Here is a 14154-nt window from a genome sequence, read left to right on the forward strand (position 1 = left end):
CACTGAAGGCATCAGGCATCACTTGGACACTCCAAAATAGTACGAGAGGAGCGACTGAGAAGCATGTGAATTGTTTATGAAGATAACACATTTCTCATTAGTACATTTATCAATTCGTCCATTAGCAATGTAAATAATCCCAATCATTACATAATGAATCTCATTAGTGGAGAGTTATCATGAGTAGTGTTACAATGTCTCGTGAATAATCGAGTGAATTTGACAGATGTCAAGTGAGTTCAATTTCTCGAGGGAAATTAGTAAATTTTACTTTAACAACGATTAGGTAAAATGCAAATTTTTATTCAAGATTATTTTTGGGTTTGAGGAGATTTGTTCGGTTAACGATTTATAAGTTATCAATTGCCTGCTCCAAAACGTAACTTCTTCAATAACATTGAATTACGGATATTATCTGAAGTTGCAGTCACTGAAAGAATTTCTATTTATTTTTTCAACTGCTAGAGAGACTTATCTTCTTCATGTTGATCAAAACATTAATCCACCAACCAGAATCAATTATTCAGGAATAAAATATTCAATGTGAATCGAATCGAGACGTTGGCATGAGGTTATATGTGGCTTAAAGTTTTCAATATCTTCATTATTTGTCTGTGCCCCAGATTTTTTCTCTCTCTTTGAATTTAGTGTCGTTCTTCACATTCCCCTTCATTTTTCTTTTCATTTTTGAAGCCTTCCAGTAGTTGTTTTATTAATTAAAAAATTAATCCTATAAGAGCCCATGTACAAGAAACTTTAATTAATTAATTTTGTCAAAGCCACACTGAAAGAAACAAAAATTTTGTTTTAAACAAGTCTGGTTTGACCCAAAAAATCGCAAGTTAAATATTGCCAAAAAAACTCTAATGCTGACCATTTGAATACTCCTGGTAACAACCTTGGACTTCTTGAGTGACGAACATCTGGGTTTTAAAATTGAGAACATTCTTGAATTCAGATTTTTTTCTGAAATTAAGTAACTAGTGTTTTATAGAACTACGGGACACCCCCAAAAAGCGCTTCTAAATTGACTGACCGACCGAACACTCGCGTTCTAATACGTAATTCTTTGTTTGAACAATTAACTATGATTACGGAACGTCAAGTTAATAATTTCCAATCAACTTTAGGCATTGCAACTATTTATTATCAACAATTTAATTGTTCAAATCGCCCTAGCGCCCAAACTATGAACAATATACGAAAATTTTCGGATCACGAATCATTTAGAATTTGATAAGGAATAATTTTTGTCTTTTGTTAAATTCGCATATCTCCTGTAGATTTCGAAATGTGAACATGGAAAGAGTTGCGTGACCCAACACAGCGCTCTCAAGCCCACCGCGCGCCGTAAGGAGAGAGCGCTATGTCGAGTCGCGTAACTAGTTTATTGTTCATATCTCGGAATCTATACGTGAGATACGTAAAATTGATACTAGACAATAGTATATTTTCCACCAAGGGAGAGAAAATAAAGGAGTCGTGCCCACGTGCAGAATTACCACCCGAGCCGAAGGCGAGGGTGGTAACCACGTGGGTAAGGATCCTTTATTTCACCTCCCGTGGTGAGAACGTTATTTTTCGCCACGGCGTAGGCGGAAAGGCAGATTTTCCTCCCGCGAAGCGGGAAACAATTAAACAATAAAAACATTGTTCAAACAACAATTCACAATGCATTGTTGTTTGACATTGGTCAAACATTGTTGTTTGTTGTATTGTTGTTGTTGTGAGCATTGTTTGTTGTTGCGAAGCGGGAGGAAAATGTGTCCTTTCCGCCCGCCGTGGCGAAAAAATTATTCCTTATTAAATTGTAGATGGTTCATGATTTGAAAATTTTCATCTATATGTCACGTACAAAAATGTTCATGGCCACGGCCATGGCAACGCTTGCCCATGGCCTTTTCCATGGGGCTGCTGAAGGACGTTGCCATGGCGCTGCTGAGGGACGTTGCCATAGAATTGCCATGAAAAAAAAAAAACTTATAATCAAATAATCAAGTAAGGGAGTGTGACCCTCTTGACCCTCGTAACCTTGTTGTACTTCGTGACCCTTATGGCCCTTATGACCTTAAAGGTCCCAGGGGGCCGCAGGGGCACAAAGATCAAAGGCCATGGCAAGCGGCCAAAAGACCATGGCCGTGGCCATGAACATTTTTGTACGTGATATACTTCATAGTTTGGGTGCTAGGGCGATTTGAATAATTCAATTGTTAATAATGAATAATTCCAATGCCTCAAATTAATTTAAAATTGTTTATTTGACGTTTAGTGATCATAGTTTATTATTTAAAACAATAATTACGCATAAGAACGCGAGTGGTCCGTACATGTGTGAAAATCAAGGATGTCCCCCAGTTCTATTATTCTCAGTACAATACCTTCTAGAATCATGAATTTTTTTAAATCAGTCACTTGGTTCTGGAAATTAAAAACTTTTTTTCTTTGTGCAGGAAAAATCTCAAAACGAGTTCTTTAAGTTAAAAAAATACAGGAAAGACTTTCGATGGTTTTCCTCCATTAATTCGACCCTTATCAGTATAACATTTCAATATGATAAATTCCAATAGATATTTTTTGCCTAATTTGCTAGGGAATTCTGTCGGAAATTTCATGTACGGATTTTTTCTGATTTCTAGCGAACATTCTGCAGTTCCTCCGGGTAATTTTCATTAGAAATATTGAATGATTAATGATTCGATAGAAAAAATAGCCACATGATAATTTTTATGAAAATCTAAAAACCTGTTGATTTCTTCCTATGGAATATTTTTCTTGAAAATCTGTTATAGTGGATAGCGAAAACTCATAAAATTTCAAATTAGATTCCAAGAAATTCCTTGAAGGATGCACTATTTTCTATTAGATTTCTGAACACGTAAATTCAACAATTGACAATTTCCATAAAAATAGTAAATATTAAATTATTAAATATTAAGATATTTAACCTCGATCACTCACTCAATGAGCGCCGTTTGAGCACCGGTTTCGTTTTTTAAATATTTTAGTATGTTTCTCGAGGCTTAAAATTTTTGAAAAAATTAAAGTTCCTAGTTCAATCCTTTCATTAAGCGTTTGCGTTGTGAAGTATGGACCTAGTCTATATGTTGATTATTTTATTCTTAAGCAAATAATAGTTTTCACATTATTTCCGTTCATGAAACTAAAAAAATTTATCTAAGCAGTTTCACATTCACACTGGAGTCCAGTTTTCGTCCAGAAACTGTTTGACTGTATTGGGAACTGTCAATGACAGCAGCATGGTTGTGTGAGTTTCTAAAAATCGTGAGAATGCTTAATTTCCGTTTTTGCTTAGCAATGAGTTGCCGCTCCAAAACGAAGGGTGATGACGGTTAGAAGTAAGTACAGGATAATCGATCTTTCCCTCTTGATAATAACTCAAACAACTTAATCACGCGTACACGGAACCCATTTTACACTATTGTTTTGTAGGCATTAAACAGTTTTCTGAACATTATTGATTAACCGAAGTGATCTTTTATCGACTTTTTCCTACAAAACCATCCCAATTTTGAGCAGACTCCTCTTAGGCTCCAATCGCAAGACCCAGCCGGAAGTAGAAGGGTCAAGTTTCCGACCCGAGGGTTCATCTTTGATTTGGGTTGTCTGAGTAACCCCTTCAAAACCTCAAACGTCACAGCGTTATCCGTTTTTTCTCGGGAAATTTGTTCAGCTAAAAAAAAAAGACGTCAAACGGACAGAAAAGTGGCACCGCGCCGCCCAATACAAGTCAGTCCCTGGCGACCACTCGAGCGACAGTGTTGCTACATTGACTGCCACACTTGAAATGCGCACGTAGTGGTAAGAGCCAAAGTGGCAACAGCGCGTTCGGTTTAACCCAGCGGTGCTGCGTCTACCGTACGACGGATGAAAGCTGGCGCCCGAGCACGAGTGATCGAGAGTTAAATTGGCAATTTTCATTAGAAATATTAAATGATTCAATGGAAAAAATATCCACAGGATAAGTTTTATGAAAATCTAAACACCCATTGACTTCTTCCTATAGAATATTTTTCTTAAAAAGTTGTTGTAGTGGATAGCGAAAACTGATAGAATTCCCAATCAGATTCCAACAAATTTCTTGGAGGATGCATCATTTTCTATTACATGTCTGTACACGTAAATTCAACAAGTGACGCTTTCAATAAAAATATTAAATTATTAAATATTAAAATATTAAATTTGCAATTTCCAGTAGAAATATGGAATGCTGAATGATTCGATGGAAAAAATATCTACAGGATATGTTTTCTAAAAATCTAAACACCCGTTGATTTCTTCCTATAGAATATTTTTCTTGAAAAGCGGATATAGTGGATAGCGGAAACTGATAAAATTTCCAATTATTTTCTAACAAATTTCTTGAAGGATGCACTATTTTCTATTATATTTCTGTACACGTAAATTCAAAAATTGACAAGACGTGAGAAATCCGCCTATGATAACGCAAATGGGCTCTTTTGGTCTTTTGTATTACTCATCTGTTCCAGAAACGACTGGTCCAAATTCAGCACAAGACTTGTTTTCTGGGGCTAGGTAGTTAGAACAGAAAATATCTCTCATTTTCCTTCCCTACAATAAAGGGCGGTGAAATGGACCGAGTTTATGCTGATAAATTGAAACTTATTAAAATTTCCGATAATATAATCAATTAATTGAAAATGACCATTTTTTTTGGTCGCCCAATAAACTTAAAAATGTATCTTCTCCCACATTTTTTATAATTAGGCAGCGAAAATTTGTGATCATATTATAAAAAAAATAATTTGAAAACCGTTGTTCGCGAAAAAAAATTTGGAAATTGCAATTTTCCGCGTAATTTTTCCTCAGGAATCCGATTTTGTAGGTCAAATTTGTCTCCAACTGCTAAAAATGAGAAATTCGATTTTTTTCTGTATGAAAATCAATCAACTTAAAAAAATTGCATCTCTCATTTTTAGCGGTTTCGGACAAATTTGATCTACAAAATCGGATTCCTGAGAAAAAATTACGCGGAAAAATGGTCATTTGAAATTTTTTTTTCGGAAAACGAAATTTTTCCCGAGGTCAATTCCCTATCAATAACTTAGAAACAGCAAAGTGGAATATTCCGATTTTCCCCATTCTCAAAATACTTTTTAAGCTAAAAAATAAGACCTGATTCATCTGAATCACAGCCTTTGACGATTGAAGCTGGTCCATTTTACCCCATTATCGTCGGTATCATGTTGATTTTGAATAATTCGGCATCCAAATCATGAAGCATACCGAACCTCATAGAAATTTTATATTCGTTTGTTGACCTTTACCACTTCATTACTGAACTAGATTTTTAAAAAGCAACAGATACCTCAACAATGACCCAACACTTCAATTATTATGTTGCAGTGGAGTTAACCAGCCACAACAGAACCTCAATGAACCTCAAACTAAGATCTGAACAACAAAAGACTAATCCTCCACCTCCTAAAATCCAAAATGAATTGAGATTCACTCCACCCCCCACCCCATCACTCCCAAAAACTTCACGAGAGTGTTCCACAAAATGAGATTATGTTGGACAAATCTGAAGCCAAGCTCTTAACCCTGGAGCTAATGAAAAATTTCTTCAGGCGGCGTGAAAACTCAAGCAAGCCCCTTCGAAACGACAGAATAGGCTCTCTAGGTCTGATTCAGCACTCTCGTCCATCTTACCTCCCAGCGAAGACTCTGGAGGAAGAAATCAAGCACCAGAAGCAACACAATGAGATCCTCGAGTCAGTGCGGAGACGAGAGACCCGAGAGGAGAAAGAACGGAAGAAGAAACAAGAAGAGAGACATAAAGAGGAAGAGCGACTCTTGATCGACTCCAGACTCTGGACCAATGAAATTCTCCCTAATTTTAAGGAACTGAAATCATCGAAGGATGTGAAGGACCTCTGGTGGAGGGGATTGCCCCCCAGCATAAGAGGAAGAGTCTGGAGATTGGGAATTAGTAACAGATTAGGCATAGAAGACCACATTTACAGAAATTGTCTCAATGACATGAGAGAGAAAATTAATCACGAGTTCCTAGTGGCAATCAAGTTGGATGTGTCAAGGACCTTTCCAGCTTTGTGTGTGTTCCAGGAGGATGGACCATTGAATGAACCCTTGCGCAGTGTTTTAGCTGCGTATTGCGTTCACAGGCCTGAGGTGGGATACGTCCAGGGAATGAGCTTCATCGGTGCAATTTTGACATTGAATATGGAGCCAAATGACGCATTCATCTGTTTTTCGAATCTGTTGGATAATCCTTGTCACAGGGCTGCATTTACCCTCAACCAGACTCAAATGAATGTTTATTATAAGGTTTATACTACAGCGTTATTGAATAATCTGCCAAAAGTTCATGCTCATTTTGTCTCTTCTGGATTGAGTCCTGATTTTTATTTGCTGGACTGGGTTTACACAATTTATGCCAAGGCCATGCCGTTGGACGTTGCCTGCAGGGTTTGGGATATTTTTGTCAGGGATGGGGATGAGTTTTTGTTCAGGACGGCGTTGGGGGTTTTGAATCTTTATCAGGAGGAACTGTTAGGCATGGATTTTGTCAGGGGTGCTCAGTTCTTGACGAGATTGCCTGAGAATCTCCAGGCTGGTCAGTTGTTTGAGAGTATTGGAATGATGAGGGTTTGTGCGGGCGGTGTTAGCTTTCAGCAGATGGTGGATGAGGTTTCGAGGAGAAATTCGTGATGCTTCAAAGTCGAGATGAGTAACATCGGCTTCATGACTAGATAATTTTGCCAAAATAATTTTGGTAGATTACTTTTTCCGCCTGGAGTTTTGATCAAGAGAATTGGTACGGTGGGGGAATTCTACAGGGGTTCACTACAGATATTTTTCGTACACTGAGAGAAACAATTACTTCTGACAAAGATAATTTTCTTGATACGAGAAAATATTCGCTTGTCAATTTCTAGAATCGTTAAATCTCCGGGTAAAATTGTCCCGACAAAATTTATAAGTGTTAGGGTACGGCTTCCCATAAATTCATATAGTTTGCGTTATACCTAAAATTTAAAAGATTATGAGAATTTACACTTTCTCGATTTAATCCCTGATCATCTCCAACTGATGAATTTTTGTTTCAATTGCACGACGAACACTTTCATCATCAATTCAAGTGTATAGAAAATTGATCTCAAGTGTTGTGCTCTTTGTGCAAGATTTTATGTAATCAAAGTCCCGATGAAAAAAATTCTAGATATAACGCAAACTACATGAATTTATGGGAAGGACATCATTTCTAGTGTTGTAAACGCTTACAAATTCTCTCGGGACAAAAGAATCTCATTCTGCTGGAAAACTTTTTTCTCTCAGTCTGAGAATGAGATTAACTAACTTTAACTTTTAACGTTATTTATTGCAAGAAATATACATTGTTACAAATGGCCATTGCCCGAGGGCTTTCAGCCTAGAACGAATTATTTATCAGGAAATTTCACGATTTTTAAAACTGACAATTTTACTTCTTTGTTAAAAGCAGTTTTTTCTCAGTGTATACTTTCCGCTGTCAGTAGTAACCGACAAAATATCCAAAAATAATTCTCGGGGTCGATATTCCAGAGGACGTAAATAATTCGATAACTACCCACTGGGCCCTCCACCTCTTCTGCATAAAAATGAAGATGTCAAATTCTTAGTTTTAGAATGCAACTTCTTTGTGAAATAGATCGGACCAGTGCAACCATTTATTCAATTAGAATTTTGTTATCTTAGGAAAGATTTGAGTTTAGAATTTATTTTACAAGCTTTTTATGCGTGGTTTTTCCATTTTCTGAGATAAACTGAAGAGATTGTGCAATTTTTGTATTTATGATAATTGACGTTTAGTTATCATTTTAATGAGGTCGTGTTCGTAATTTGATGCATATCTTACAGATTTAACGACCGATTTTTCAATTTTTTATGTGAAGAAATAGAAATAGTGCAAAATTTCAGTAGATAAATATCGAAACAGTTCTATCACGAGATTTTCAGAAAACATTCTCCATATAAATTTTTTTCTGTAATTCAAAGAACGTCTTACCACATTTCTCCATAAAATCTGTCAGTTTCGAGATATTTAAATGATTCAAAGTTTATGAAAGAGAAAAAATCAAAATTAATACGAAGATTACTGGACGAAAATCTCGGGATCCGAAGGAAAAAGTTGAGAGGAATTCATTAGAAGACCTTTTTCGTAGAAAATGTAATGAGCTACGAAGAAGGTCCTCTGATATTCTCGAAGGAACCTTAATTAAATTTAGAATTTTTTTTCTTCAACTTCTCGGGAACATATTTATTAGAATAGGGTGAATCGGCCAGTGTTCGAACGAATAAAGTTTCACAATAACTTGAATATGGGAAAAGTTTCATAATGTCTGAATGAATTGATACAGACTATATTACATTCTGAACGCAAGAAAAATTCGGAATAAGCATTTTTTTCCTCAAGGTGAATTGGTTGAATCACAAAACGGATTCTCATACTGGATGATTCACCTCAGAATTATTTTTCGCAGAGATCTCTATGTTTTCATTTTTACTGTATTTCATTACACGTATTTGCCATTGAAATTAGTTCGAAGGTCCAAGATGAACTGAACAGATTTGTTATAGTTATGCCGAAATTATTTTTCTTCTTTGTATTCTGTTAAATAAGTGGTGTTCATAATTAATGCATATCTTCTCGATCCAATGACTAAATTATCTCATTTTTACTGAAGAAAGCACCACAAAGTATTCATAGAATGAATCATTGTAAAGAGAATGAATACTCAATTGTAAACCTGGGTTTCCTCATTTTCTCAGTACCAGGTGAAGAATATATTTTTTAACGAAATGTTTATTGTTGGGTGATTATATTGTAATTGAATTTGGATATTGAGCAAGTGCATTGACATATTTTATAAATAAAAAAATAAAGAGAATAAAAAAAGTCGAGGAAAATGAACCAATCCAAACACTTGAATAGAACCCTGACTTACCCTGATCTTTGTTTAATTATCGTTCTATAAAAGTTCAATCCAGAGGACAAAAATTTTTACTTTTTGCGTTATTCGTCGTTTTTTCGTCCTTTTTGCTTCCGAATGGAAGCTTTGCATTCGTTCGATTTTCATTTTTGCTAATTTTGCTTGGAAACGATTCAGAATGGTCTGAAACGGAAAAATACGAAGTTTGGGGACCATGTCTGTGTGTGATAATGTCTACTCGGCGGTGGTCACTTTTTCTTAAAATTAACGAATAAATGAGAAACTTTATTCCAAAAAATCTGAAATTTTGTCAGTTTATTGAAATCATTTGGGACTAACTCCATGCCTAAATTCAGCTGGATCCGTCAATTAGTTTTTGAGAAATAGCCATTTGTTTCTTTACACTTTTTCCTAAATATCTCGAAAACTACCCAATCGATTTCATTCTTTTTCTTCAAAATATTCGTCTTGATGCCCTCTATCACAATCAATCAAAATATGTATACCCATTTATAGAAAGTTTTCGAGATATTTAGATTTTTCTCTTTTTGACCTAAAATCGTTGTTCGCACTCTAGCATCCGCAAAAATGGAGATATCAACTTGAAATTTGGGATGAAGTTGTCTCTAGTAGTAACAATGGTTCGTATTGAAAATGGTCTCAATCGGATAATTAGTTTCTGAGACATTCAACTTTATATGTAAATCTAATTTCTTTAATATCTCAATAGCGAGTTAACCAATTATAATTTTTTTTTCTAATTTTCGTCTCGATGTCCTTTATCTTGCACAATCAGAATATCTGCACCCAATTATACAAAATTGAGAGATAGTTTCATTTTTGTCTACCATCAATTTATTGATGGCGATGAAAAAATAAAAAAATGACTCAATAACATGCTCATTGTCACGTGCTCGCTGTCATATGCTCACTACCTCTGCTTGTTTTTACTTGTGCCAATTCCATTGATAGTAAGCTTCCGAATGAATCCATAGTAATTTCCTGTCTCTGTGACAGACTTACACGTATGGAAAAATTTAATAGAAAAACCTAGCGAACTCGCTAGAGCATGGCCAGGCAAAGTCTGCTCTCAGAGCAAACCGTGCTCCCGACCTCAATTTGCGTGTTTCAATGGAGCGAATAGAGCGCGTTAAATTGGGCGATGGGCCTTTACAACTCGAATCATAAAGGCCCATCTCCTCTGCTTGACTCAATCCATTCGACCCAGCACACAGCGGGGGTAACAATACTGGAAAGGGAGAGAACACGGTAGAATTCGAAAATTTGAATTTCTTCTCTTTTACATGCCATTTTTATTTACTTTAAACAATTTACATTGAAATAAAATACAGAAAAAGTAATTCCAGTAACGAGAAACTGGCCACAGAGAGTCACATGGGAGAGTTCCGATGAATATTAATTCATTAAATAAAGTTTATTCCATAAACTAGTGATATAAAAGAAATTTAAAGACCTTTTAAGTCATTTCCGATGGAATCAACTGATTATAACCATACTCAATCGAAAGAACACGGAATTTCAGTTGGCAATACATATTGAGAACTAACAAAAAAATTACTTCTTCCGAAAGAAAAAAATTTGTGAAAATTTCAAAAAAACGTCCAATAGTTATAATCTTCCGGGAATTGAGTCTAGTAACATAGACCATACATGTTGCCAAACCCCTCTCTCCAAAAACTCTAGATGACGACGTGTAACGTCCGTCCCGACGTTGAATTTCGTAGATGGCACTATTAATCGGCCATAAAAATCCGCGAGATTCAAATTATGGTTCGGAAATGATTTTTAAAATGATATTTTTAAAACGTAGTATGCTGAGAAGTACGGAAAAGAAAGGACAATGAACAAAGGAAGAAAATAACTCCACAATCGTGAGAAAAACCGTTACAGAAAATTGTAAATGTCAAATACTTGAGTTTAAATCCGAATTTATTGCCCTCCAAAACTCGTCACGGAAAAGACTTGACCTTGAAAAATCCAAAACTTAGAGAGGAAAGTAAAATTAACGGTCAGGGTCCCAAGTCGTAAAATTTCAGTTGTTTATTTCGAAAGTTCCGGTGTAGCATGTGTTCGATACGTGTGAGCTCTCTTTTGTTTATTGTATCGCTAAGAGGGCCTAAAACCCTCTGAGGGGAAAAGTTGCGACATCACACGCTCCCCTTTTCTCCCATTTTCCCTTGGGTTTCACTTTTCGCTTTCCCCTGGGCCAGGTTTGCGTGCGCAACTTGTGGGCTAGTGGGGGTTGTTGAACCCAACCCTAAAAGTTAAGTTTAAGTTTTAGTTAGTCCCATCCAGTCCCATCGTGGCTGTTGTTCCAACAACTTTTTGAGCTTCTCTCTTCAATTAGTTTTCATTAAAGTTTACTTAGAGTTTTCATAAGTTTATTGAGTGTGTAGTTCACAGTTTAAAGTTTTTCGAGTCCAACAAGTTTAATAGATAAAGTGTTAATGTGCTCTCCTAAGCACTGGTCTAATGGATTTATTTGAAAAATAAACCTTCAACCCAATTATTTCGTCACGAACGAGTCAACTTCGATGGAGTCCTAATTAGAGGTTTAGCGGCTAACGTATCCACTCTTCAAGTTTGGCGCTCAATATTTCAAAAGGCGCCACTGTGGTCCTAGTAACATCGACATAGGACATACAGACGAGCGCCACGAGTGCAAGAGAGATAAAAATAGTTCCTAGGAACTTTCTCAAATTCTTTCTTTACTTCGACATTTATGGTCATTGTGTTGGTTGATGTTCATACATTCTCGTTGCCTGTGAACGCATTCATATAATTTATTTATTTCGTAAACAAATTTGACACTCCAAGTTGTGAAAAAGCGCTCAAGTAAGTTTATTATTTTACTTTCAGCTCGACGAAAATTATGAATTTATTAGGAGTAAAATGCTCAACATTGTTTTCATCATTATCAGATACCTTGAAATATTGACTAATTTAATTACCTTTTTTTGGTTATTTTTGAGGAGAGAAATGGAGGAATTCCAAAAGAAAATGCAGTCTGAGGTTGATGCTTACAAACAATTGCAGAGAGGTGATTTTCAAAAATTATTTATGTGATTATTTCCTTGGATATATATTCGGTGATTGTTGTTGCATGATGAACATGCTCCAAAATCTTCTTCTCCAGTGAAATCCAATTTTTCAAAGGGGAGAGTACGTTCTAATATCTTTATTACTGTTCCAGAATACCACAAAGCGCTGATTAGTCGACAACAACTCGATGGTCAATTAAACGAAAATTCCACAGTGAAAGAGGAACTTAGTCTCCTCAAATCTGGCAATGAAGTTTTCAAATTGATTGGACCAGTTCTTATCAAACAGGACTTGGAAGAGGCTAGGCAGAATGTCAATAAGCGAATTGAATTCATAACAAATGAATTGTAAGCACAAAGCATTAATCGATTGGACTACAATTTTTTTTCTCAAGAATTCGTATTCGCTTTGAGTTCAGTAGTAACAGACGAATTATTCTGTATATACACTATCAACAAAATTTGGCTGAATTTTCCGGAAAATTACCTTCAATTGGCGTTAAGGTGAAAAAACGTCAATTGAATTTCAAATTCCTCTGAAAATTCAAGTAAAGTCCCATTTTTTAGCGGTAGGAAGACGAAATTTAACAATTTACATGAATTTTCAAGTGAAAATGAATATTAACTACCAAATTCCCTTGAATTTTCAGATAATTCCTTTAAAATTCTTGGAATTCCAGGAATTTTTGAAGGAGAGCCCTGAAAATTCAGAGAAATCTGGAATTCAAGGAGAGATTTCTCTGAATTTTCCTGATTTTTCATTAATTTTCCCAGAATAAGTGAATTGAAATTTACAGTTTGCACGGATTTTTCTATGAAATTATGAATTTTCAATGACAAAATCCCTTGAAATTTCAATAGAAATGTTACTTCTTAGAAACTTCCAAGACTCTTAACGAAAATTTCAGTAAAAAATTTTGAATAGTGTAAGTTAGGAATGAGTGGATTCAGGAGAAAATGTCAAAAGATCTTTTTTGTTAAGCGTGAAATATCCTCGAAAAAATATCCACAAACATTCTATGTAGACCCACTCACCCCGAAAATATTTCCGAAATCATCAAAATACCATCCTTCGATTCGTTTTGTAATTTCACTACTCTGAGAGGAAAACGAACAAGTTCTCAAACAAGCCTTGTTCGGGCCAACAAAATCGTTAGTTGAAAATTATAAATAAAAAAATTGTTTGGTTCGAATTTGAAAGTCGCAAATATGAATAATTGCTGTGCTCTTAACAACAATGAAATATTAGGCTGAGGCGACGGAATAATATCACATGTCAAAGTCACCACAGGAAAATATATTGGGGTCTTCTTGGGATCCTATGCCAGTCACGTCCTCGTCATGGATCCTGGGTAACACCAAGAGCTGGTAATGCATGAAATTTAACTGCCTTACCATGCTCGTGAATTTATAGAAGAAACTATTTTTAATTTAATTTTTTTTTAGTTTGAGAACTGCGATTTTTCTCGCAGTGTATTCATTCATGGAATAATCTCCGCAATAAGCGGTGTCAGAGACAATCATCAGATCTTTTGTGTAGAATTTTTATAGCCAACAAAAAGTCTTTCGTGGAATTCTCTGAAGCCAATCATTCCTAGAATATTTTCAAAATAGCTCAGAAATTATTTATTAACTATTCACCAAGTCACTTTTGATTAATTGCATGAGTCATCGCAGTAATAAGTGGTAATACAAGAATTCATTTAAAGACCTCTTAGAAATTTCTCCCGAAATTATCTCCTAAAATCAGTCCTTTTTTTCTCATCACAATATTCCTATCATTTTGCATTCCAGGAAACGAACAGAGGCATTGATAGCAGATCTCGACTCAAAGCAAGAGAAACATCGTGAGACTCTCGACAAACTTCAACAGATGTTCCAGCAGGCCCGCCAGAAATCTGCCCTGAAAGCCTAAAGAAAACCTTATTTTATTCGCTAAGCCCCCCCCCCTCACTCAGAAAAAATGAAAAACAGAAATATCTAGAGCATTAAATTATAACCTGAAGTAAAATAAGAATGAAATAAAGATTATTTCTGCATTACAAAAGAGTCTAACAGTAAAAAAGCCTTTAATAATAAATTTATTGAGCAGTCAATGACGTTTTTCAATAAATCTTTAA

General features: G+C 35.5%; 2 protein-coding genes across 2 annotated transcripts; both read left to right on the top strand.

Annotated features, from left to right (window-relative positions):
* Positions 1-60: 60 nt before the first annotated feature.
* On the top strand, positions 61-7158 carry LOC107041843 (TBC1 domain family member 14). The gene is made up of 2 exons (XM_015262616.1): positions 61-286; positions 5386-7158. The coding sequence occupies exon 2, from the start codon at positions 5551-5553 to the stop codon at positions 6709-6711; it is 1161 nt and encodes a 386-aa protein (XP_015118102.1). The 5' UTR covers positions 61-286; positions 5386-5550; the 3' UTR covers positions 6712-7158.
* A 4139-nt stretch (positions 7159-11297) lies between these two features.
* Positions 11298-14130, top strand: LOC107041844 (prefoldin subunit 6). The gene is made up of 4 exons (XM_015262617.1): positions 11298-11828; positions 11966-12033; positions 12187-12382; positions 13829-14130. Exons 2-4 carry the CDS (start codon positions 11973-11975, stop codon positions 13947-13949), a joined length of 378 nt encoding a protein of 125 aa, XP_015118103.1. The 5' UTR covers positions 11298-11828; positions 11966-11972; the 3' UTR covers positions 13950-14130.
* The last annotated feature ends 24 nt before the right edge of the window (positions 14131-14154 follow it).

This window comes from Diachasma alloeum, unplaced genomic scaffold (assembly GCF_001412515.2).
Source record: "Diachasma alloeum isolate Michigan unplaced genomic scaffold, Dall2.0 Dall_scaffold_00381, whole genome shotgun sequence".
Classification (NCBI taxonomy): Eukaryota; Metazoa; Arthropoda; class Insecta; order Hymenoptera; family Braconidae; genus Diachasma; species Diachasma alloeum.